At 64.4% G+C, this 25281-nt stretch overlaps 3 protein-coding genes across 3 annotated transcripts; 2 read left to right on the top strand and 1 right to left on the bottom strand.

Moving 5' to 3' along the window:
- The first annotated feature begins 67 nt into the window (after positions 1 to 67).
- EMC10 (ER membrane protein complex subunit 10) lies at positions 68 to 4577 on the top strand. Its single transcript, XM_083881908.1, has 7 exons — positions 68 to 324; positions 842 to 899; positions 1550 to 1662; positions 2043 to 2147; positions 2796 to 2977; positions 3526 to 3619; positions 4401 to 4577. Exons 1-7 carry the CDS (start codon positions 220 to 222, stop codon positions 4509 to 4511), a joined length of 768 nt encoding a protein of 255 aa, XP_083738034.1. The 5' UTR covers positions 68 to 219; the 3' UTR covers positions 4512 to 4577.
- Positions 4578 to 4869: 292 nt separating this feature from the next.
- LOC310921657 (interferon regulatory factor 9-like) lies at positions 4870 to 8758 on the top strand. Its single transcript, XM_083881846.1, has 7 exons — positions 4870 to 5389; positions 6317 to 6491; positions 6867 to 6986; positions 7105 to 7179; positions 7564 to 7878; positions 8340 to 8446; positions 8593 to 8758. Exons 1-7 carry the CDS (start codon positions 5048 to 5050, stop codon positions 8671 to 8673), a joined length of 1215 nt encoding a protein of 404 aa, XP_083737972.1. The 5' UTR covers positions 4870 to 5047; the 3' UTR covers positions 8674 to 8758.
- Positions 8759 to 8803: 45 nt separating this feature from the next.
- On the bottom strand, positions 8804 to 22705 carry XAB2 (XPA binding protein 2). Its single transcript, XM_083881845.1, has 19 exons — positions 22489 to 22705; positions 21559 to 21707; positions 19939 to 20062; positions 18907 to 19104; positions 17801 to 17935; positions 16906 to 17070; positions 15973 to 16117; positions 15282 to 15433; positions 14978 to 15097; positions 14312 to 14443; positions 13683 to 13814; positions 13184 to 13297; positions 12447 to 12609; positions 11671 to 11861; positions 11003 to 11125; positions 10385 to 10556; positions 9901 to 10027; positions 9500 to 9594; positions 8804 to 8906 (listed from the first exon to the last, which is right to left on the bottom strand). The coding sequence occupies exons 1-19, from the start codon at positions 22699 to 22701 to the stop codon at positions 8845 to 8847; spliced, it is 2712 nt and encodes a 903-aa protein (XP_083737971.1). The 5' UTR covers positions 22702 to 22705; the 3' UTR covers positions 8804 to 8844.
- Positions 22706 to 25281: the final 2576 nt, after the last annotated feature.

The raw sequence follows: 25281 nt of genomic DNA, 5'->3' as shown, positions 1-25281 counted from the left end.
TCTGTCTGTCCTGGGGTTATCGAGCTGCGTTTTGGGGAGGGGATACACAAGGCGGGACACCGGTGATGGCCCCGCCCCGTCACCGAAGCCACGCCCCCCGCACGGCCATTCCCCGCACTTTGACCACGCCCCTTCATTGTAGGTCCCGCCCCTTCGCTCCAGCCCCGCCCACCCTCCGCCGTGGCCCCGCCCCGTTCCCGCCGTGCCCCGCGCCCCAAGATGGCGGCGCCGTGCCCGGTGGCGCTGCTGGCGCTGCTGGCGGCGGGGGCGGCGCTGGGAGCGGCCGGGGGGCTCTGCCGGGGGGGGCCCGGCACCGGCACCAGGGTGAGCGGGGGGTGCCCGGGACCGGGGGGCGCGGGGAGTGACCGGGACCGGGATCGGAGTGAGCGGGGCCTCGGGGCAGGACGGACAGACGGGCACCCCCACAGCCCTCGGTGCTCGGTACCGGCTCCGGTACCCGAGAGTCGTGAGGGCCCCGTGCCGGGCCCGAAAGGGGGCGGAGCCTCGGGATGACCCCTCGTTAATATTAATTAGTGAGTGATCGTCAATGTCGCCCGTATATCAGCCCTCATTAATATTAATTACGGGGATTATCAACCAATAGCACCCATCGTCATGAGGGGCGGGCCGTGTGCCGGCCCTCATTAATATTAATTAAGACACCCGGTTCAGGTTAAAAGTAAGGAGACTGCTGGTCCCACCTCATTAATGCCAATATCTGTTTACTATTCATGAAGGCGGGGTCTGTGGAGCCTCATTAGCGTTAATGAGGGGCGGAGTGCCACCCCGGGGGGTGTCCCCGTTCTGGTGTCACCGCCGTGTCCCCCTCGTGTCCCCACAGCCTGGAGACACCGAGAGCTGCCGGGTGAGCCTGAGCCTGGAGCACTCCTTCGAGCTGGGTGAGGAGACAGGGACAGGGGACACTGAGAGCTGGGTGAGGAGACAGGGACAGGGGACACTGAGAGCTGGGTCAGGGGACAGGGACATGGGGACACTGAGAGCTGGGTGAGGAGACAGGGACAGGGGACACTGAGAGCTGGGTCAGGGGACAGGGGACATGGGGACACTGAGAGCTGGGTCAGAGGACATGGGGGACAGGGGGACGCTGAGAGCTGGGTCAGGGGACAGGGGACATGGGGACACTGAGAGCTGGGTCAGGGGACATGGGGGACAGGGGGACGCTGAGAGCTCCTTTGAGCCAGGTGACAGGATGGGGACACGGAGGTGGCACTGGGGACATGGAAACGGGAGTGGCACTAGGGGATACTGGGTCAGGGGGTGGCACTGAGGGACGAGACTGGGGACACCAGTCTGGGGTGGCACTGGGGACAGCGGGCTGGGGGTGGCACTGCTGGCACGGGGACAGGAGTGGCACTGGGGACATGGGGACAGGGGCGGCACTGCTGGCACGGGGACAGGGTGGCACTGGGGACAGCAGGCTGGGGGTGGCACTGGGGGCACAGGGCAGGGGAGGCGCTGAGGGCAATGCTGGTACCGGGGGCACAGTGACAGTGCTGTCCCCAGTGCCAGCCCTGTCCCCTGTCCCCAGATGACGCCCCGCGGTTCCGGCGCCGGGGGACGCTGTCCCTGAGCTCGGGTCCTGAACCTGCACTGACACTGACCCAGAAACCGCTGGGGGACGAGGAGAGAGCCCGGCTCAGGGTCAGGGGACACTGGGGGGGCACGGGGGGACACGGGAGGGACATGGGGGGACACGGCGGGACACTGGGGGGACACTGAGGGGACATGGGGGGACAGCAGGGAGGCACGTGGGGAAAACAGGTGGGACACCAGGGGGATATCTGGGGGGGGTCACTGGGGGGACACGGGAGGGACATGGGGGGACATCTGGGGGATATCTGGGGGGGTCACTGGGGGGACATAGGGGGACACCAAGGTGACAGAGCAGTGACACAGTGTCCCCACAGGAGGTGGCAGCGTGGGATGGGCTGTACTGGGTGCGGGTCAGGGGGCTGGAGGGTGACATGGGGTGACACTGAGGTGACACAGGGTGACACAGCAGTGACACGGTGTTCCCGCAGGAGGTGGCAGCGCGGGACGGGCTGTACCGGGTGCGGGTCCCCCGCAGGCCCCTGGGCCCTGGCGAGGAGGGGGGCACTGAGTTCGTCACCTCCTTCGTGAGGGCCGTGAGTGACAGGGACACCCCGACTTCTGTCACCTCTGGGACACCCTTGACCCCCAGCACTGTCTGGGACCCCCTGAGGTCCTCCTGTCCCTTGTCTGTCCATGTCCTCTGTCACCCTCCCCGCGTCCTCTGCCCTGTCCCCTGTATCCCCGTGTCCCTCCATGACCCTGTCCCGTCATGTCAGCGTGTGTCCCCTGCCATTTCCTGTGCCACTGTCATGTCCCCATGTCCCCTGTCCCTCATGTCCCCATCTCCCCTGTCCCCCCATGTCCCCTGTCCCCCATGTCCCCTGTCCCCTCATGTCCCGTGTCCTCCATGTCCCCACGTCCCCTGTCCCTCATGTCCCCATGTCCCCTGTCCCCCATGTCCCCTGTCTGTCCCCTCATATCCCCTCACATCCACTCATGTCCCATGTCCCCTGTCCCCATGTCCCCTGTCCCCTCATGTCCCATGTCCTCCATGTCCCCACGTCCCCTGTCCCTCATGTCCCCTGTCCCCCATGTCCCCTGTCTGTCCCCTCATGTCCCCTCACATCCACTCATGTCCCGTGTCCCCTGTCCCCATGTCCCCTGTCCCTTCATGTCCCGTGTCCCCTATCCCCCATGTCCCCTGTCTGTCCCCTCATGTCCCCAATGTCCCGTGTCCCCAGTGTGCCCTGCTGGAGTCGCACCTGTCGGACCAGCTGACGCTGCACCTGGACGTGGCCGGGAACGTGGTGGCCCTGGGGGTGGTGGCAGCGCCAGGGACCTGCCGGGGCTCCGAGGTGGAGGACGTGGACCTGGAGCTCTTCAACACCTCGGTGGCCCTGAGACAGCCCCTGCCTGCGGCCACGTGAGTGACACGGGGACACTGGGGGGATATGGGGACATGGGGGGACATGGGGATATGGGGGACATGGGGACATTGGGGACATGGGGGATATGGGGGCATGGGGACATTGGGGGCATGGGGACATGGAGGGACAGGGGGATATGGGGGGACACAGAGTGACATGGAGGGGCACACTGGGGGACATTGACCTGGGAGTCCCCAGCCCCTCGGTGGCCTCATGCCACGCTCTGCTGCCCTGTGAGTGACAGGGACATGGGGACACTGTGGGGCATTGGCAGACAGGGCACCCCTGGGGACGTTGTAGGGACACAGTGGGACACTGGGACATGGAGGATACTGTGCGACACGGGAGACAGGCTGGGGACACGGTGGGGACCTGGCAATGCCAGAGGGGACTGGGGTGACCCTGGGAGGGGATGGGGACACCATTACCCTGGGGGGAATTTGGGGGATATGTCAGGTTTGGGGTTGCCCATGGGGGCAGTTTTGGGGTGCCTGTGACCCCCCTGTGTCCCCCTGTGACCCCCCTTGTCCTTCCATGTCCCCAGGCCCGAGACGGCCGCATTCATCCGGCACCTGGAGCAGGAGCAGGCGCAGCGCGCCCGGAACCCGCAGGAGCAGAAATCCTTCTTCGCCAAATACGTGAGGGAGCCCCCAAACACACCCCCAAACCCACTGCCCCCGAAACCCACCCACCAACATCCCCAAAACACACCCACAGGACCCCAAAAACTCACTGCCCCCAAACCCACACACCCAACTCCCCCCAAAAAACGCCTGCAGCCCCCCAAAAATCCACTCCCCAAACACAACTCCCCCCAAGTCACACACTCCTCCAAAACCACCCAGCTACCCACCCCAAAAATCCACTGTCCCCCAAACCCACCTACACCCCAAAAAACTCACCAATCGCCCCAAAAACCTCACTGCCCCCCAAAAGTCACCACCCCCCCCAAATCTGCCCCCACAAAACCTCTTCCAAAGCCCCCCCAGAGCCCCCTCCTCCCCAAAAATGCTCAATTCCCCCTGCACCACCCCAGCACCCCAAAATCCTCCCCAGACCCACCCTGAACCACCAAAGTCCCCCTCCTCAAATCTTCTGACCCTCCCAAACTCTCCCAACATCTCCTGGGAATGGGATTTTGGGTGATGCCTCCTGTTTGGGGGTGGGTGGATTTTGGGGTGCCCCCACTGTATGTCATGGGATGGGGGCCAGGGTGGGTTTTGGGGTGACCCCCCACCCCATTTCCCGTGCTGGGGGTGATTTTGGGGTGACCCTTCCAATTTCCCATGGAGGGCAGGGTGGATTTTAGGGTGGGCTCCCCCCATTTCCTGTGCTGGGGGTGATTTTGGTGTGATCCTCCCCCCCATTTCCCATGTGGGGTGGATATTGGGGTGACACCCCCCCCCAATTTCCCCACAGTGGATGTACATCATCCCCATCGTCCTGTTCCTCATGATGTCTGGAGCCCCCGACGCCGGGGGGGCGCAAGGGGGGGGCACGGCGGGTGGAGGGGGGGCGGGGGTCAGGTGAGACCCCCAAAATCCCCCCCTGCCCCCTCCACCCGAGGTGGGGGATGGGCAATAAACCTGTGTGAGACCCCCAAAATCTGTGTGAGACCCTAAATCTGTGTGACCCCTCAAATCTGGGTGTGACCCCCAAATCTGGGTGTGATCCCCCACCCACTGCATGTGTCCTGACTGGGGAGTCCTTTTGGGGGTTCAGGGGGGACCTCAAAACCTCGGCTCTGTCATCGAGGGGGCCCGTGCAGAAAACTGGGGGGAGGGGGCGGGGATTATAAAAACTACCACGCCCAATTATGCAAATATGAGAGAACGCTCCTTTATGTAAAAACAACGGCGCTACCTGGCGTTATAGCTGCGGCCTGTTATGCAAATATCTGATCCACCGTGCGTTATAACCACGCCCATTTATGCAAATAGAGAGGCGGTACCGTGTTGTATAGCCACGCCCTTTATGCAAATAGAGAGGCGGTAGTCACGCCCTTTTATGCAAATAGGCGGTACCGTGCGGTAAGCCACGCCCCCTTAGGCGATACACGCCCCTTGATGCCGGGGGCGGTGCCGCGCGGCCGCCCGCTGATTGGTGGGGGAGATCACGTGGCTGTGGTGCTCGCGTGGTTTCCCGGAAGAGCCGCCGCCGCTCGGCGAGTGCCGGATCCCTCAGTGGGCCCCGAGCCCCGGAACCCCCCGAGCCCTCGGATCCCCCGGCTCCCCGGTATGGCGGAGGGCGGCCCGCGGCGGCTGCGGCCCTGGCTGCTGGCGCAACTGCAGAGCGGCCGCTACCCGGGGCTGCAGTGGGACGACGCGGCCCAGACGGCGCTGAGGATCCCCTGGGCCCACGGCGGCCGGAGCGGGGCCAAGGAGAGCTCGGGGGCGGCGCTCTGCAGGGTGAGGGCGGGCCCGGGGGCGGGGCCTGCAGGGATGAGGGGCGGGAGCTCTGCAGGGTGAGGGCGGGGGCCGGGGGCGGGGCCTGCAGGGATGGGGCGGGGCCGGGGACTGTGCAAGGGGAGCGGCGGGGCCTGCAAGATGAGGGCGGGATCGGAGGCGGGGCTCTGCAAGGTGAGAGGCGGGGCTCTGCAGGGTGAGGGCGGGATCGGAGGCGGGGCTCTGCAAGGTGAGGGGCGGGGCTCTGCAGGGTGAGGTCGGGCCCGGGGGCGGGGCCTGTAGGATGAGGGGCGGGGCTCTGCAGGGTGAGGGCGGGATCGGAGGCGGGGCTCTGCAAGGTGAGGGGCGGGGCTCTGCAAGGTGAGGGGCGGGGCTCTGCAGGGTGAGGGCGGGATCGGAGGCGGGGCTCTGCAAGGTGAGGGGCGGGGCTCTGCAGGGTGAGGGCGGGATCGGAGGCGGGGCTCTGCAAGGTGAGGGGCGGGGCTCTGCAGGGTGAGGGGCGGGGCTCTGTAGGGTGAGGGCGGGCCCGGGGGCGGGGCTCTGCACGGTGAGGGGCGGGGCTCTGCAGGGTGAGGGTGGGATTGGAGGCGGGGCTCTGCAAGGTGAGGGATGGAGGCTGAGGAGAGGCGTGGCTCAAAAGGGAAGGGTCTGAAAGAAGGAGGAGCTAAGAAGAGGCTGGGGCCATAGGCGTGCCCGGGCTGTGCCAAGCCATAGGAGGTGATGCTTGAGCCACGCCCCCACTGTGGGAGGAGCCAGGGCGGGGGCGGGGCCGAAAAGTTGCAGGGTGGGTCTTTGAGGAGGGGCGGGGCTGAGCTATGCAAAGTGAGTGGGTGGGGCGAGGCCCGGAGGGGCGGGGGTGCGCTGTGCTAATGAGATGGGCGGGGCTGTGGGCGTGTCCCGGCCCGTTCCCGACGCCATTGGCCCCGGCAGGCGTGGGCGGAGTACAAGGGGCGGGTCCGGCCCGGGGACCCCCCGGACCCCGCGGGGTGGAAGACGCGGCTCCGCTGTGCCCTGAGCCGGAGCCCCGAGTTCCGAGAGCTGCGGGGCCGGGGCCGCGCCGACGGGCCCAGCCCCTACCGCGTGTACCGGCTGCTGCCCGCCCGCGGTGAGGGCCCGGGGCAAACCGGGCGGGGGAGGGAAACGGGGGGTTGCGGGGATTGGAATGGGGGGGCACCGGACACAGCGAATGGGGGGGCGCCCAGCTGGGAGGGAACCGAATCTGGGGGAGCCGAGGGGGACACAGAGGAAATGGGGTGAGTGGGATAAATATGGGGAGCACCATGATGGGAGGGGACTGGAGGAGCGGGAACCCCCAAATCAGGAGGGGCTGAGTGGGGCAGGGGGTTGAGGCTGGGGGTACTCGAAGGTGGGGACACCAGGGATGGGGGAACCAAACCAGAGGAGCTCCAAGGGCCGGGGCCACGTGAGGGGCAGCGGTGCAGGGGGGCCAGACACGGAATCAACCCTCTCATCCCAACAGAGCCGAGGCCTCCCAAGGCCCGGCAGAGCCAGAGGGAGGCGGGGCCGAGCCCTGAGGAGCCCCTCCCACCGACCCCACCCCCTGAGACCAAAGAGGAGGCCCAGGATGAAGAAGAGCCCGGTGAGAGCGGGGAGAGCTGGGGGCAGTTATAAGACCGGGAGGCAATTCTAGGGCTGGGGTGGGCCTGGGGGTGGGTGGAGCAAGGGGGTGTGGCTGGAGTCTGACTCCGCCCCTTCAGATAAAGCCCCGCCCCTGGAAGAGCCGCCCCTGCGCATCGAGGTGGAGACCACAGAGCCCCTCCCCCCTGCACACGGTAAGCCCCTCCCCAAAGGGGAGGAGCCACCCCAGCCAATCACCAGCTGGGCCCCACAGCCTGGCCACGCCCCTCATGCTGACCCTGGTGTCCATCCTGACCACACCCTGACCACACCCAAAGCCCCGCCCCTGCCCTGACCCTGCATCCTAGTGACCCCACCCAGTCTTGGCTCCTCCCCCAAAAGCATCGGGCCCCCCCGGGCCACACCCCCAGCCCTGGCCCCACCTTCCCTCCGACCTCCTGCTTTGGCTCCATCCCAACGGTCCTTTGGCCCCGCCCCTCTCACGCCCACATTCCCCTTTGGCCACGCCCCACCCCACAAGCCCCGCCCCCTCTGTGACCTCCGCCCCTTTCCTCACCGCTGTCTGGCGTCCCCTGCAGGAGACGCGGCGCTGCTGCTGCGCCTGCGCCAAGGCCCCGCCGTGGCCTGGCAGGGGGCGCTGCCCCCCGGCGAGTACCTGCTGAGTCCTCCGGGCCACGAGGGGGCGCCGCCGCCGCTGCCGCGCCTGGTGCTGCCGGCGGGGGCGGGGCCGGGCCGGGGCTTCCTGCTGAGCAGCGCCCCCCACGGGCTGTTCCTGCGCATGCGCCCCGGGGACGGCCCCGCCCCCGGCACCGTGCGAGGCCCGCACGCGCCGCACGGGCCGCTCCAGCAGGGGGCGCTGCTGCAGCCGTTCGACGCGGGGCGCTTCCGCCAGGGTGAGACCAAGTAACGGGGGGAGAAACCGAATAACGGGAGAGACCAAAATAACAGGGAGGGAGAGACCAAATAACGGGAGAGGGGGGAAAAATAACGGGGGTGAAGCAAATGGTGTGGTGGGAGAGACCAAATAACAGGGCGAGGAGCAAAATAACAGGGGAAGAGATCAAATAATGGGGGAGGAAGGGAGGGACATGGGAAAGATCAAAATACCGGGAGGAGGATTGGGGGAGAGGGGACAGACCCCAAATATTGTGGGGAAATGGGGGTGGAGACAGAGCCAAATCCCGAGTGTGGGGAGGTGACCGCAAATCCCGTGGGACAGGGGAAGAGCGACCCCCAAATCCCGGAGTGGGAGGGCAGGAGGGAGCTCCCAAATCCCTGCCCCTCCCCCCAATCCCCCTCCCTGCCCCGAGGCGCTGCCCCTCCCCCAGCGCTGACCTGGCCCTTCCTCCCCCAGAGCTGGAGCTGCACCGGGCCGGGCTGGGCCCCCTCCCCCTGCACCGGGTGACGCTGGAGCTGGGACCTCCCAACGGAGCCCCCCAGGGCGGGGGGCTGGTGCTGGAGGTGGGGAGCTGGGGGGGAGGGGGGCGGCTGGGCCGATTTTGGGGAGTGTTGGGAGGTTGTGGGTGAGATGTGGGGCTGGGGGAGCTCTGGGGTTTCGGGGATTTGGGGGGAACTGAGGGGTTTCAGCCCTGTTTTCTCTCCCCCAGATGGAACAGGCCTTTGCCCAGCGGCTCCTGGACGCCTTGGGGATCCCCACAGAGCCCTCGGGGAAGCCCCCAGGGCAATAAAAGCTATAAAAGTTGAATTTGGGTCAGGAGAGGTGACAGTGTCCCCTGTGACCCCCCCTGCCGTGTCACTGTCCCCAAAGGGGGGTTGCCTGGAGCCCCCAGAACTGGGACAGCCACACCTTGTACAAACGGGGTTTATTGAGGGGGGGGATGGGGGAACGGGGGGGGGCCTCAGTCGTCCTTGAGCCCCCCAAACACCGAGGCCGGGACCTGTTTCTGCTCCAGCTGCACCTCTGGGGGGAAAAGGGGGGAGGTCAGGGACCCCTGAGCAGGGCTGGCCCCGCACCCACCCCCCCAATGGGCCCCCCAGCCAGGGCTGTCCCCACCTGTCCCTCCCCAGCTCTGTCCCCACCCAGGGATCCCCCCCTTTTTCCCCCCCCACCCCCCAGTGTTCCCCTCATTTTCACCCCACACCTCGTCCCACTCTGGGCCCCCTCCCAATCCCAGTGTCTCCCACAATCTCACTGTCCCCCTCCAGGTGCCCCCCCAGTCCCATTGTCCCCCCAGCCTCGGTGTCCCTGGTGTCACCCCCCAGCCGCAGTGTCCCCCGTGTCCCTCCCAATGTCCCCCAGCCCCGGTGTCCCTGGTGTCCCTCCCCAGCCCCAGTGTCCCTCCCGGTGTCCCCCAGCCCCGGTGTCCCTGGTGTCCCCTCCCCAGCCCCAGTGTCCCTCCCGGTGTCCCCCAGCCCCGGTGTCCCTGGTGTCCCCTCCCCAGCCCCAGTGTCCCTCCCGGTGTCCCCCAGCCCCGGTGTCCCTGGTGTCCCCTCCCCAGCCCCGGTGTCCCCCGTGTCCCTCCCGATGTCCCCCAGCCCCGGTGTCCCCATTACCGTCGGGCTCGTCGCCCTCGTCCTCGCCCAGGTCGATCTCCTCGGGGTTCCCCTGCTGGGACAGGGAGGGCTCTGCCCCCGGGGGGGCCTCGGCCCTGCAGCCCCCATCAGCACCCAGAGACCCCCATGGGCACCCAGAGACCCCCACAGGGACACCCAATGTCCCCCCATGTCCCCCCATGGGCACCCAGGGACTCCCATAAGGACACCCAAGGACCCCCCATCAGCACCGGGGGACCCTCCCCCATGAGCACCCACTCATGGGGGGCTGCACTTTTGGGAATTTCATGTGGGGGAAGTGGGTGTGACTGGCAGAAGTGGGTGTGGATGTGGCTGTGGCTGTATCAGTGGGCATGGCTGTGGGTGTGTCCATGGCCAGGGGCAGGCCAGCTGTCACTCACCTGACGAAGAGCACCTGCTGGGTGGGGCGGGGCGTGTCCCGCTGTGCCTCGGCCGCCAGCGCCTCGGCGCGCTGCTCCAGCAGCTTCATCTCATCCAGGCCGCTCTGCCCCGGCGCCAGGTCCGACACTGCCCCACACACACAGCTCAGGGGGGCATGGGACCCCCGGGACCTCCCCTGGCACCCCTGGGACCCCTCATGGCCCCTGGGACCCCCCATGGCCCTCTGAGAGTACCTCTCTCACCTGCAGCCCCTCACCTGTATCCCTCACCTTTGGTCTTAACCTGTGCCCCTCCCCTGTACCCCTCACCTGTGCCCCTTCCCTGTGCCCCCTCGTGCCCTCACCTGTACCCCTCACCTGTATCCTTCCCCCATGCCCACCTGTGCCCTCCTCCATGCCCTCACCTACACCCTTCCCCTGTGCTCCCCCCATGCTCACCTGTATCCCTCACCTGTACCCCTCACCTGTGCCCCCATGCCCTCACCTGTGCCGGTGGCGCTGCCGGACACCTTGAGCATCTGCGAGGCCATGAAGTTGACCTGGGTGTTGTAGGTGGCCTGCACACTGCGCTTGATGCGCAGCATCTCCCGGATGGTGTCCTCGTTCCCGTGCCGGATCTCAAACTCCTTCCACGTCTGCCAGAAACTGCCTGTGATCTGGGGGACAGGGGCACACTTCAGGGACATGGGGACAGAGTCAGGACAGCCATGAGACAGCACGTTTGCCAGAAACTGCCTGGGATCTGGGGGACAGGGGGACAGTGTCAGCAACGTCTGCCAGAAACTGCCCGTAATCTGCATGACAGGGACACGTCAGGGACATGGGAACAGCATGTCAAGGACACTGGGACAGCAGGGACACAGTGTCCAGGGACACAGGGACACATCAGGAACATGGGGACAGCATCAGGGACATGATGCTCTGGCAGGGACAGAGTGTCAGGGACACGGGGCCAGCATCAGGGACATGGGGACAGCAAGTCAGGGACACAGGGTCAGCGGCGACAGTGTCCAGGGACACGGGGACACATCAGGGACAGTGTCAGGGACAAGAGGACACTGGGCACAGTCCTCCCCAGTCCCTCCCCGTCCCACAGTCTCACCCTGGGGTCACAGATCTGGGAGCAGTAGGTGTAGATGGCGCGGGCCCGATCCACCTCTCCCAGCTTGCACTCCATGTCAGCAAAGCGCAGGCACAGCTCCCGTGCAGCATCATCACCCAGCACCTGGGGACAGGGACGTGGCTCACATGGGCACACCTGTGCCCATCTCTGCCCACCTCTGACCCCCCAGTGCCTACCTGGCACACCCAGCCCTTGCTGTGACCCCAGCCCCGTGTGAAGCCCCAGTGTCCCTGTGTCCCTTCTCTGTCCCCAGCCCCCCTTGGTGCCCTGTCACCCCCCAGGCATGTCCCCACGTCCCCCCAGGTGTGCACCTCGATGGCTCTCTGTCAGATGGGCTGTGTGTGGGTGACCCCTCAGTGTCCCCAGGTCCACCTCAGGTGTCCCCATGCCCACCTCAATGGCTATCTGGTAGATGGGCTGGGTGTGGGAGACCCTCAGTGTCCCCATGCCCCCATGGTGTGTCCCCAGGTGTCCCCATGCCCCCCAGGTGTCCCCAGGTGCCCACCTCAATGGCTCTCTGGTAGATGGGCCCTGTGTGTGTGACCCCTCAGTGTTGCCATGCCCCCCAGGTGTATCCCCAGGTGTCCCCATGTTCCCCTGGTGTCCCCAGGTGTCCCCATGGCCCCCAGGTGTGTCCCCAGGCCCACCTCGATGGCTCTCTGGTAGATGGGCCGTGTGTGTGTGACCCCGAAGAGCTCGGCGGCGCGGCGGATGTAGATGTGGAACATGTCGCTCTGCTGTGCCGGCGGCACCGCCCGCGTGCCGCGCTCGTACACGGCCATGGCCCGGCGGGCCAGCCCAAACTGCTCCTCCAGACGGGCGTACAGCAGGTAGATGGCTGTGGGGACAGGGACATGGCTGTGGGGACAGGTGACAGGAACTTTCCTGGTTCCACCTGGCAGCTCACCCAAGTCCCCACGCAGGGACCCTGGGGACAGAGGTGTCACCAACACACCTGGGCATCCCATGCCCAAACGGACACCTCTCCTGGCATCCCCTGGATCACCTGTACCCCACTGTCCCCCTGTCCCCATCCCCATGAACCCCCCATCCCCAATGTCCTGTGTCCCCCATGTCTCCCGTGTAGCCTGATCCCCAGTCTCCCTGTGTCCCCCGTGTCTCCTGTCCCCACTGTCCTTGATGTCCCCATGTCCCCCGTGTCCCCCATGTCCTCAACGTCCCCAATGTCCCCCAGGTCCCCCCTGTCCCCAAGGTCCCTCCTGTCCCTGATGTCCCAGATGTCTCCCCATCTCCAATGTCCCGTGTCCCCCTGTTCGCAATGTGCCCCCATGTTGCCCTGTCTCCAATGTCCCCCATGTCCCCCCATCCTCAGTGTCTCCCATGTCCCCACTGTCCTCCCTGTCCCTGATGTCCCACCCCTGTCCCCGATGTCCCCCCATCCCCGATGTCCCCATGTCCCTACTCTTGGCATGCTGTGGGGGACACCCATCCAACGCCTGCTCGAAGAGGTCCCGCGCCCGCTCCAGCTTCCGGCCCCCGTACCGGGCCACGAACTTGGACAGGTACGTGAGCCACAGGTCCCCGACGTGTGGCCACCGGAACAGCGCAATGCCGCGCTCGTACGCCTGCGGGGACATGGGGACATTGACAAGGTGTCACCACTGGAATAGTGCAATGCTGCGCTCATAGGCCTGCGGGGACATGGGGACATTGACACAGTGTCACCAGCGGAACAGCACGACACCATGCTCATAGGCCTGCAGGGACACGGGGCAGGGGGACATTGGCATGGCAATGTCACCACCGGAACAGCACAATGACACGCTCATAGGTCTGTGGGAAACATGGGGACATTGGCATGGGGACAGTGTCACCATGCAAACAGAGTGATGCCTGTATGCCTGCGGGGACGCCCTTCTGAGCCATGGGGACACTGTGGTGTCCCCACAACACCCTCCTGGGGTGTCCCCAAACCTGCCTGAGGTGTCCCACCCAACCCCTCTAGCCACGGGGTGCCCTCATCCCCTCTGGCTGTCCCAAATCCCCCTCTGGGTGTCCCCATCTCCTCTCTCGATGTCCCCAACCCCTCTCTTGGTGTCTCCATCTCGTCTCTGGCTGTCCCCAGCCACTCCCCTGGACACCCCCAGCCCCCTGCTCAGCCGGGCTGTCCCCCGGTGTCCCCAGGTGTCCCCCTGTCACCTTGAAGCTGTCCTCAAAGCGGCCATGCTCCTCCAGCAGCAGCGCATAGTTGATGACAATCTGGGGGGTGGCAATGCGCAGGTCCAGGATGCGCTCGTAGACAGCCCGGGTGGACTGGGGACAGAGACAGGGACACAGGGGACACAGGGACAGAGAAGGGGACAGGAGTGTCAGAGCCGCCTCTAGCACATTCCGGACATGGGAAGGCCGAAGAGGACATGGGGGGACAGGGATGTTCCTGGGGGTGTGAGGCACATGGATGTCCCCCACACCAACCCCACATCGCCAAGTGTCCCCTGAGTCCACCCAGGTGTCCCCCACACCTAGCCCAGTGCCCCCCATGCCCACCTTGATGTCCCCAGGTGTCCCTCAGATGTCCCCCATGCCCACCTCACATCTCTCACACTTCCCTGCTGTGTCCCTGCCATCCCGGGGTGCTGCAGCATTGCTGTGTCCCCAGCTGTCCCCAGGTGCCCCAAGGCATCCCCAGGTGTCTCACCTGGAAGGTGCCCAGGCTCTCCTCCAGGTCAGCCAGCATGGACCACACCTTGAGGGATTTGTAGAGCCGGTTCTGCACGGGCTCTGAGCTGTCAAAGTACTCGGCGCGTTTGGCCGGGAGCGCTGTGGCTTTCTGGGGGAAAAAGGGGAAAAAAGGGTCACCAAAACACCCCAAAACAGCCCCAACCCCCCAAAACAGCCCAAAACCACTCCAGAACTCCCCCAAACACCCCAAAACACCATAAAACTCCCCAAAACACCCCTAAAACAGCCCAAAACACTCCAAAAATCCCCCAAAACACTCCAAAAGCCCCAAACCATCCCAGAACCCCCCTGACACAGATCCCAGCACGGATTTCCTACCAGAGGTGGGTGGCCTTTGGGGGGCTTCCACTGTCTCCACCCCCCCTTTTTGGGGTTCCCCCATCCTTGGAACTTTCCTCAATTTGGGGACCCTCCCCCTTTTTTGCTCCCCTCATTTTTGTGCTGCTCCCCATTTTTGGGGTTTCCCACCATTTGGCACCCCCCATTTTTGGGGCCTCCCATTATGGCATCCCCCTGTTTTTGGGGCCCCTCATTTTTGGGGTGCCCTGTTTTTAGGATCACGCCATTTTTTGGGGTGCTCCTCACCCGCAGCACCCTGAGGGCCTCCTGGTGGTTCTGGTGGCGCAGCTCCAGCTCCCCAAACTCGCACCAGACGGCGGCCAAATCCTCCACACGCCGGAACTGCACCCGTGTGGCCCGGGACAGGATGGACCTGGCCTGGGGACAGGGGACATTGGGGACACTGGGGACATGGGGACAGGAACCACACCCATGGGGCCCCGGGACAGGATGGACCTGGCCTGGGGACAGGGGACATTGGGGACACTGGGGACAGGAACCACACCTGTGGGGCCCCGGGACAGGATGGACCTGGCCTGGGGACAGGGGGATATTGGGGACAGGGGGACATGGGGACATTGTCAGGTCTCAGGGGCTGGCCTGGGGGGCAATGGGGCTGCCATGGGGGTCCCATAGGGGGGACAGGGGAGGACATCAGGGGACACAGGGGGGAGCAGGCCTGGGGAGCACAGGTGGGTCTGGGGGTCCCAGGTGAGTTTAGGGGTGTTACTTGGATTTTAGGGGTGTCCCTCAGGGTTTTGGGGCATTACTCAAGGTTCAGTGGTATCATTCGGGATTTGGGGGTGTCACTCAGGTTCTGGGGGTGTCCCTCAGGGTTCAGGGGTGTCACTCGGGGTTCAGGGTGTCACTCGGGGTTCGGGGGTGTCCCCCAGGCCCTGGGGGATCCCTCACATCGTCCAGCTGCCCGTTGTCCTCATAGAAGCGGGCGAAGGCCACCCAGAGCTCATGGGGGCGGCCAGTGGCACGCTGGGGATCCACAGTGCGCACGGCCTCGGTGAACGTCTGGATGATCTGGGGCACGGGGGGACATAGGCACGGAGAGGGGACAGCACGGTCACTACAATGTCACCACCAAATCCCCAAACCACCCTGCCCCCCCAATGTCCCCAGATGTCCCCTACACCCAGCCACACATCCCCACCATATCCCCTCCCATGTCCCCACTTCCTCAGGGCTGTCCCCAGTGTCCCCTCACCTTGTCGGGCTGTCCCTGGTGCAGGGCCACCCTCTTGTGCCACTCGTGGACATTGTGGGGGTTCTGTCTCAGCAGGACACTGTTGAGCAGCAGCGGCCGCCGCGCCATCAACCGCTCAAAGCGTGCCAGGCGCAGCTCCAGCTCCACCTCCTCTGCGGGGACACGGGGACACAGGGGTCACAGGGGACATGGGAACATGGGACACAGGGACACCGGGGTCACAGGGGACATGGGAACATGGGACACAGGGACACCGGGGTCAGGGGATACGGGGACAGAGGGGACACCGGGGTCAGGGGACACCCTGGGCACAGCGCCATCAGCTGCTCAAAGCGTGCCAGGCACAGCTCCAGCTCCACCTCCTCTGTGGGGACAAGGGGACACAGGGGTGACAGGGGACATGGGGACACCCTGGGCACAGGGGACACAGGGGTCAGGGGACATAGACACATGGGGATATCCCAGCCACAGTGCCATCAGGCACTTGAAATGGGCCAGGTGCAGCTCCAGCTGCACCTCCTCCGTAGAGGGGACACAGGAGTCACGAGGGTCAGGGGACACAGGGACAGAGGGGTGACAGGGATTCTCCCCCAGCTTTGGGGTGCCCCTGTTTTTGGGGTGCCCTGTCTGGTTTTGGTTTGCCCTGCCCGTTCTCGGGGTGCCCTGGCAGTTTTTGGGGTGCTGCACACACCGTCCTGCCCGCGGCCCAGCTGTGCCTGCGTGTCCAGCAGCGCAGCAATGACGCTCTCCTCGAAACGCGCGTAGCTGTCAAACACCTGCGTGAAATCCCGCACCGTCATCACCGTCTGCACGGCCTCCTCGTATACATCCCGGGCCTGCAACGGGATAAATAACAGGATAAACATCAGGACTGGGGTCATCAGGGTCTGCATGGCCTCCTCGTACATGTCCGGGGCCTGGAATACGACAAATAACGGGATAAACATTGGGATAAATGGGATTGGGATAAACATTGGGGTCATCAGAGTCCCCACGGCCTCCTCGTACATATCCCAGGCCTGGAACAGGATTTGGATAAACTGGGATAAACATTGGGATTGGGGTCATCAGGGTCTGCATGGCTTCCTCGTACACATCCCAAGCCTGCAATGGGATAAATGGGATTGGGATAAACTGGGATAAACATCAGGATTGGGATAAACGTTGGGGTCATCACAGTGTGCACGGCCTCCTCGTACACATCCCAGGCCTGGAATGGGATAAACGGGATTGGGATAAACACCCAGATAAAACATTGGGATTAGGATTGGGATAAACATTGGGAACATCAGGGCCTGCATGGCCTCCTCGTACACATCCCAGGCCTGGAACGGGATTGGGACTGGGATGACAGCTAGAGACAGGGAGTGTCAGCCTATCCCCAGGGGTGTCAGCCTCTCCCGTGGGTGCCAGTCCCTCCCACGGGTGTCAGTCCCTCCCATAGGTGTCAGTCTGTCCTGTGGGTGTCAGTCTGTCCCGTGGGTGTCAGACCCTCCCATGGGTGTCAGTCCCTCCCATGGGTGTCAGTCTGTCCTGTGGGTGTCAGACCCTCCCATGGGTGCCAGTCCCTCCCATGGGTGCCAGCCCACTCCCCTGGTGTCCCGCCCGGGGACAGCAGTGTCACCTTCTCCAGGTGGCCACAGCGCACGTAGCAGTCGGCCAGGGCCCCCCAGAGCCGGCCCCGCTGGTCGGTGAAGCGCGTGAGGCCCCCCCGGATGATCCCCCCGGCGTCCAGGGAGCGCACACGGTCAGGGTGCTGGGAGAGCAGCTCACACAGCTCCTGCCACAGCTGGGGAAAGAGAGAGGTAAGGGACCCCAAATCCATCCTAAAACTGCCCAAAATCCACCCGGGGTGCTGGGAGAGCAGCTCACACAGCCCCTGCCACAGCTGGGGAAAACCGGGGGTTAGGGACCCCAAAACTGCCCCAAATCCACTCCAAACCCACCCCAAAATCACCTTGAGACCCCAAAACTAACCCAAAACCACCCTGAGACCCCTCACAGCTCCTGCCCCAGCTGGGGGAAAAAATCAGGGTCTGCGAGACCCCAAACTCCACTAAGACCCCAAAACTCCTCAGGGACCCCCTCAGGAGCACCCAGGGACTCTCCAGCCGTGGGAGGAGCCCCCAGCCCCACAGATGACCCCAAAAACTGCCCAGGGTGTCCCCGCTGTGCCCTGCGTCTCCTCCCAGTCTCTTCCATGGACCATCCCAGGTGTGCCCAAGTGTGCCCAGGTGTCCCTGACTGTCCCCAGGGGTCTCCAGGTGCCTCCCCAGGTATCCCCAGATGTCCCTGGGTGTCCCCCGGTGCCCTGTGGCCCTCCCCAGCCCCTCAGTGCCCACCTAGTGTCCTGTGTCACTCTGCCCGTTTCCCCAGGTGCCTCTCCAGGTACCCTGTGACCCTCTCAGCCCTGTACCCCCTCCCAGGTATCCTGTGTCCCCCTAGGTATCTCCTCAGGTGTCTCTTCAGGTGCCCCCATGCCCCCCTGGGTGCCCCCATACCCCCCTACAGGTGCCCACCTGGTAGTTGGACTTGCCCTGGCGGGACACAAAGCGCTCGTCGTTCACCAGCCGGGCCAGAACCTGCGCGGCCTCATCCAGGCGGCCCACGGAGCGCAGGTAGGACACGTACTGCTCTGCCTCCTCGGGGCACAGCTGGGGACATGGGGACAGCAGGGTCACCTCAGTGTCACCTCAGTGTCACCTGAACCCCCATGTACTGCTCCGCCTCCTCGGGGCACAGCTGGGGACATCAATGTCACCTCAGTGTCACCTCAGTGCTACCTCCCTGTCATTAGAACCCCCACACACTACTCTGCTTCCTCAGGGCACAGCTGGGGACATGGGGACAGCAGGGTCACCTCAGTGTCACCTGAACTCCCACATACTGCTCTGCCTTCTCAGGGCACAACTGGGGACATCAATGTCACCTCAGTGTCACCCCCCTGTTCCCTGAACCCCCATGTACTGCTCCGCTTCCTTGGGGCACAGCTGGGGACATCAATGTCACCTCAGTGTCACCTCAGTGTCACCCCCCTGTCCCCTGAACCTTCATGTACTGCTCCACCTCCTCGGGGCACAGCTGAGGACAGTGCCACCCCTCTGTCATCTCAGCGTCACCTAAACCTCTCAGTGTCACCTGCACAGCCAGGTGTGCAGCCATCACCCCAAGGGGACACTGCCATTTGTGTCTCTGTCAGGTGTGTGTGTATGTCCTCAGGTGCGTGTCCCTGCCTCCAGGTGTGTCCCATGTCCCCAGGTGTGTGCCCAGGTACCTTGAGGAAGCAGCAGAAGACGTGCACGATGGTCTCAGGCAGAGGGTGCCTGTGTGTCCCCAGCCGTGTCCCCATGCCCCATGTCCCCAGGTACCTTGAGGAAATGGTGGGAGATGCGCATGGCAGTCTCGGGCAGGGGGTGTCTGTGTGTCCCTGGGTGTGTCCCCATGTCCCCATGTGTCCCCATGTCCCCATGTGTCCCATGTCTCCAGGTGTCCCCATACCTTGAGGAAGCGGCAGAACACGCGCACGGCAGTCTCAGGCAGGGGGTGCCTGTGTGCCCCTGGGTGTGTCCCCATGTCCCCAGGTGTTCCCAGGTGTGTCCCCAGGTGTCCCCAGGTGTGTCCATACCTTGAGGAAGCGACGGAACACGCGCACGGCAGTCTCGGGCAAGGGGTGCCGGCGCACGAAGCTCAGGTAGGGCGGCCAGAGGCGCCGGTGTTGGGTAATGGGCAGCGCCCGCAGTGCCCGGTCAAATGTCCGGCGTGTCCGAGTGATCCGGCCCTGCTCCGCCAGGAACTGACAGTAATCCAGCCAGATCCGCGGCATCTGGGGACACGAGGACATGGGGATGGTCACTGGGGACATGAGGACACTGGGGACAGGGGGACATGGGTCACTGGGGGATACTGGGGGACATGGGGACATTAGGGATAATGGAGGCACATTGGGGGATGCTAGGTACACTGGAGGACACTGGGGGACACTGAGGACATGGGGGGACACTGGGGACACACTGGGGACACAAGGTGGGTCCCGGTGACCCTGCCCTGCTCAGCCAGGACGTGGCAGCAATTTGGTGTCCAGGAGTGGCTGGAGCCACCCCAGGGGACAGTGGGGCTGAGGGGGACAGTGCCCTCCTCATGTCCCCAAACCCCCTGTCACCACTGCCCCTCATGTCCCCTGTGCCCCAAGTCCCCCCACGTGTCCCCCCTTGTCCTCCCATCTCCTGTCCCACCTCCACCCTGTGTTCCCTCTGTGTCCCATCCCCCCACCTTGTCCCCATCTCGTCCCCTCCACGTCCTATTGGTGTCCCCATATCCCACTCACATCCCCTTGGCCCACTGGTGTCCCCATGTCCTGTGTCCCTTCTATGTCCCCATCACCTCTCTGTTCCATGTCCCCAAGTCCCACTTGTCTCCCCATGCCCTGTATCCCCTCAATGTCCCTGTTGCTTCCCTCTCCCATGTGCCATTCATGTCCCCATGCCCTGTGTCCCCTCTATGTCCCCATCACCACCCCATCTCATGTCCCCACGTCCCTCCCTTCCCCCTGTGTCCCCTGCACTCCCCATGTCCCCCCATCCCTCCCACACCCCCAGCCCTGTCCTGCCATGTCCTCCCACCCCCCATGTCCCCCCAGTGTCCCCAGGCGTCCCCTGACCTTGTGCATGAACACCAGGGCTCGCTCGTGCACGGCGTTGGCCTCCTCGAAGGCGGGGTCCGAGGGGCAGCGCCCCTTCACCTGCGCCCGGCGCTGCCGCAGGTACTGGTACCACAGCTTGTAACTGCAGGGGACATGGGGACATGGGGACACAGCTGTCACCAGAGTCACCCCTGACACAGGTACTGGTACCACAGCTTGTATCCGCAGGGACACGGGGACACAGCTGTCACCAGGGTCACCAGTGTCACCCCTGACACAGGTACTGGTACCCAGCTTGTAACTGCAGAGGACATGGGGACACAGCTGTCACCAGGGTCACCCCTGACACAGGTACTGGTACCGAGCTTGTAACTGCAGGGACATGGGGACACAGCTGTCACCAGAGTCACCCCTGACACAGGTACTGGTACCACAGCTTGTATCCGCAGGGACACGGGGACACAGCTGTCACCAGGGTCACCAGTGTCACCCCTGACACAGGTACTGGTACTCAGCTTGTAACTGCAGAGGACATGGGGACACAGCTGTCACCAGGGTCACCCCTGACACAGGTACTGGTACCGAGCTTGTAACTGCAGAGGACATGGGGACACAGCTGTCACCAGAGTCACCCCTGACACAGGTACTGGTACCACAGCTTGTATCCGCAGGGACACGGGGACACAGCTGTCACCAGGGTCACCAGTGTCACCCCTGACACAGGTACTGGTACCCAGCTTGTAACTGCAGAGGACATGGGGAGACAGCTGTCACCAGGGTCACCAGTGTCACCCCTGACACAGGTACTGGTATCACAGCTTGTAACTGCAGGGACACGGGGACATGGGGACACCAGGGTCACCTGGGTCACCCCTGACACAGGTACTGGTACCCAGCTTGTAACTGCAGGGACATGGGGACACAGTTGTCACCAGGGTCACCCCTGACACAGGTACAGGTACCACAGCTTGTAACTGCAGGGACACGGGGACACTACAACACCAGGGTCACCAGGGTCACCTGCCACTGCTTTGTCACCAGGGTCACCCGGCACAGGTACCACAGCCAGGTGACTGGAAGGAGACACAGGGGACAGGTGTCACCAGGGACACCCATCATCCCTGTCACTTGTGCCAACCCTGTCACTGGGGCCACCTCACCACCTGTGGCACCCCTGGCACCAGTCACCCCCTGCCATCTGTCAGCTGTGTCACTCCTGTCATGTGGGCCACCCCCTGCCACCCTGAGAGGACCCAGGCTGTCCCTGTCACCCACCAGGGGACACAGCAGGTCCCCACCGACCCACCCGAGGGCGCTGAGGTGCTCCCTGTGTCCCCCAGGCATCCCCAGGCAGGATCCAGGTGTCCCTCAAGTGAGCCCAAGTGAGCCTCTAAAGGTCCCTGAGCCTTCCAGGTGCACCTCTGGTGCCCCCAGGTGTATCCCAGGTGTGCCCAGGTGTATTCCCAGTGCCTCCAGGTGTATCCCAGGTGTATTCCCAGTGCCCCCAGGTGTGCCCAGGTGCCCTCAGATGCATCCCAGGTATACTGAGGTGTTCCCATGTTCCCCCAGCTGCTACCAGGTGTATCCCAGCTGCCCCAAGCTGTATCCCAGGTGCCCCCCTGTCCCCCCATCCCGTACCTGCCGGGCAGCTCCCTCAGGGCTCTCTCGTAGATCTGGTTGAGGCGGGGGCGGGGCCCGCGCTGCCGGGCCTGGGCGTACCGGAGCCAGCCCCGCACCGAGAACGGGTTCCTGAGGAGCTCCTCCTCGTGCTGCACCTCCTCCTCCTCCTGGGGGGACATTGGGGACAGTCAGGGGACATTGGGGACATGGGGACACACAGCTCCTCCTCGTGCTGCACCTCCTCCTCCTCCTGGGGGGACATTGGGGACAGTCAGGGGACACTGGGGACATGGGGACACACAGCTCCTCCTCGTGCTGCACCTCCTCCTCCTCCTGGGGGGACATTGGGGACATGGGGACACACAGCTCCTCCTCGTGCTGCACCTCCTCCTGGAGGGATGTGGGGATACAGTCAGGGGACAGGGACAAGGGACAGGCACAAGGAGCAAGGACACAGTCAGGACACATGATCAGGGGACAGGGACAGAGCAGCTCCTCCCCGGCCCCCCCAGGGGACACAGCAGGCAGGGCACCTCCTGCAGGGCTCAGGGGACACAGGGGACAGTCAGGGGACAGCACAGAGCGGGACAAAGGCACCAGGGTGGGAGAAGAGGATGGGACAGAAGCCAGGGGTGAGAGGGACAGAGAGCGAGGGGACAGGGACACGGGGACAGGGACAAGGAGCCAGGCACAGAGTGACAGCAGGAGACAGAGCCGGGATGACAGGGACAGGGTGGCACAGAGACACGGGGGCAGGGACCCAGATGTGGGAAATGATGGACATGGAGACGGGACAGAGACATGAGAGGGGACAGGGACACAGAAACGGGGCTGTGGGAGGGGATGGCGACCGGGACATTGGGACAGGGATGGGGACAGGGATAGGGACAGGCTAGGGACAGCGATGACGACAGAAGAGGACAGGGAGGGACAGAGCCCCACACTCACAAAGCACAGCTCAGGCCGCTCCGGGCCCGGCCCCGCTCCGGGATCCGCCGCCGCTCCGGGCCGCGCTCCCGGCTCCACTTCCGCTCCCGGCCCCGCGCCGGGCCCTGATTCCGCCATAGGTCCCAGCCCCGGTTCCGCCACGGCTCCCGGCACCTGCTCCAGGCCGGGCCCCGCCCCCGCCGCCGCTCCCGGCGGCTCCTCCCGCGCCGCCATCTCGGCCTCGGCCGCCTCCATTTCCCCGCGCGCCACTCTCACTTCCGGCGCGCAGTTCTCACTTCCGGCGCCCTACTTCCGTCCACCCCGTGCTCCCTTCTGATTGGCCCATTTGTGTTTCGCCCCGCCCCATCGGCGGCTCTCTAAGCCAATAGACTCCGGCGATGCTGAAGGTGCGACCAATGGGCAACCGCGGTGTTGCGGAGCGGAAAAAGCCGGAAGTGCAGAGGCGCTGAAGGAGCCATGGGGGTGAAGCTGGAGATCCTGAGGGTGCGGAGGGCGAAACCGGGACGGAGCGAAAACGGGATGGGCAATAACGGGATGGGGGGCAGTAACGGGATGGGAAATAACGGGATGGGGGGGCAGTAACGTGGGGTCAATGACGGGATAGGGGCAATAACGGGATGGGGGGGCAGTAGCAGGGGGGCAGTAACGGGATGGAGGCAATAACGGGACGGGCAATAACGGGATGGGGGGCAATAACGGGGGGCAATAATGGGATGGGGGGGCAATAACGGGACGGGCAATAACGGGACGGGCAGTAACAGGACGAGGGCAGTAACGGGGCCAGGGGGGGCAATGGGGGGGTCAGAAGGGGCGGGAACCTCTGGGGACAGTGGGGGGAGGGCAGTAAGGGGAGGGACACCAGGGACACCCCGGCACAGGGCACAGGGCGTGACACAGGAGGTGGCACAGAGGTCCTCTACCAGATGTTGGTGTACTTGACCTTCCTTGTCGGGGTATTCTGGGTCTGAGCAGTGTGACAGGAGTGGCATAGGTGACACAGGTGGCACAGGGGGTGGCACAGATGATGGCACAGGAGGTGACAGAGCTGTCCCTGTCCCAGATGTTCCTGTACCTGACGTTTCCTGTCGGGGTGTTCTGGGTCTCCAACCAGGCCGAGTTTTTCCAGCGTCACGTGATTGACCGCAAGGTGGGGGAGGGGACCCTTGGGGACATCCTGGGGACACCTTGGGGACATCCCCCCATGTCCCCTCCCCCCTGACCCGCTCTCTTTGCAGAGGGAGATTTACCCACCGGACAATCCTGAACGGGTGAGACTCTGACTGTCCCCAGCGTGTCCCCAGTGTGTCCCCAGTGTGCCCCTCAGTGTCTCCAATGTCTCCAATGCCACCCCAAGTGTCCCCAGCACCCCCCGTAATGTCCCCAATGTGTCCCCACAATTCCCCTTGGTGTCCCCAACATCCCCCAGTGTCCCCAGCTCCCCCACCACAGTGTCCCCAAGGTGTTCCCAGTGTCCCTAGCTCCCTGTCGTGGTGTCCCCAAGGTGTTCTGACAATTCTCCTCGCTGTCCCCAGCATCCCCCAGCATCCCCAAAGTCACTTTGCAGTGTCCCCAATGTGTCCAGCCTTACCCTAGCAGCGTCCCCAATGTCCCCCTGGTGTCCCCAGCAATGTCCCTTAGACTCACTCAGTGTCCCCCTGCTGTCCCCAGTGTCCCATTGGTGTCCCCTGCCACGCTGGGAGTGTGAGTGGGGCACAGGGGGGACACTCCTGGTGCCATGCCACCTCCTCTCCCCACTGTGTCCCTGCTGTTCCCTGGGCCTGTTTCCAGTGTCCCTGATCCCGTCCCTTGTTCTCTGGTCCTGTCCCTTGTCCCCGTCAGTGTCCCCTGATCCATCAATGTCCCCTGTCCCTTGTCAGTGTCCCCTGTCCCCTAATGTCCTCTGTCAGTGTCTCTTGTCCCTGTCCCTTGTCAGTGTCCCACCTCTGATCCTGACCCCTGTCCTTGTTCCTGTCTCCAGACCCCGTCTCCTGTTTGTGTCCCTGTTCCTTGTGTTCTGTCCCTGTCCCCATCCCCAGTTGTGTCCCTGTCTCCTGTCCTCTGACCCTGTTCCCAGCCTTGTCCCTGTCTCTGTGCCTTGTCCTTGTCTTTGTCCTGTCCCTGTCCTTGTCCTTGTCTTTGTCTTGTCCCTGTCCCTGTCCTTGTCCCTGTCCCCTATCCCTGTCCCTTGGCCCTGTTTTTTGTCCATGTCCCTGTCTCTGTCCCCATCCCCTGTCCCTGTCCCATCCCCTGTCCCTGTCCCATTCCCTGTTCCTGTCCCTGTCCCTGTCCCATCCCTGTCCCTGTCCCTGACGGTGTCCCCATGGTGTCCCCACAGCGTCGGGCCATTGCCGAGATGAAGCAGCGGCTGCGGGAGGGGAAGGGGACACAGGCCTGAGGGGACAAGGGGGACACGGCGCTGGCAGAGGGGACACGGAGGTGACAAGGAAGATCCAGCAGTGGCACAGGTGACACGGCGGTGACAGAAGGGACATGTGGCTGCTCTACATGGCTGCACCGTGACACCGGCACCGTGGCCTTGGCGGTGACACAGGGGACATGTGGCAGCACTGTGTCACTGTGGGCACAACCTGGTGCCATCTTTGTGACTGTGCTGGTGACAGAGGGGACGTGTGACACAAACCGATGGCATCGCTGTGATGGTGCTGATGGCACAGGCGACACGTGGCCACATGCAGTCCCTGTGTGGGTGGCACAAAGGACATGTGCCCTCTCCTGATGCCACCACTGTGGGTGGCAGTGAGGCCACGTGGCCGTCCCCGTGTCCCTCCGCTG

Source organism: Zosterops lateralis (assembly GCF_965231275.1).
Source record: "Zosterops lateralis genome assembly, chromosome: 36".
In the NCBI taxonomy this organism is placed as follows: Eukaryota; Metazoa; Chordata; class Aves; order Passeriformes; family Zosteropidae; genus Zosterops; species Zosterops lateralis.
This window is presented reverse-complemented; position numbering and strand designations above follow the sequence as displayed.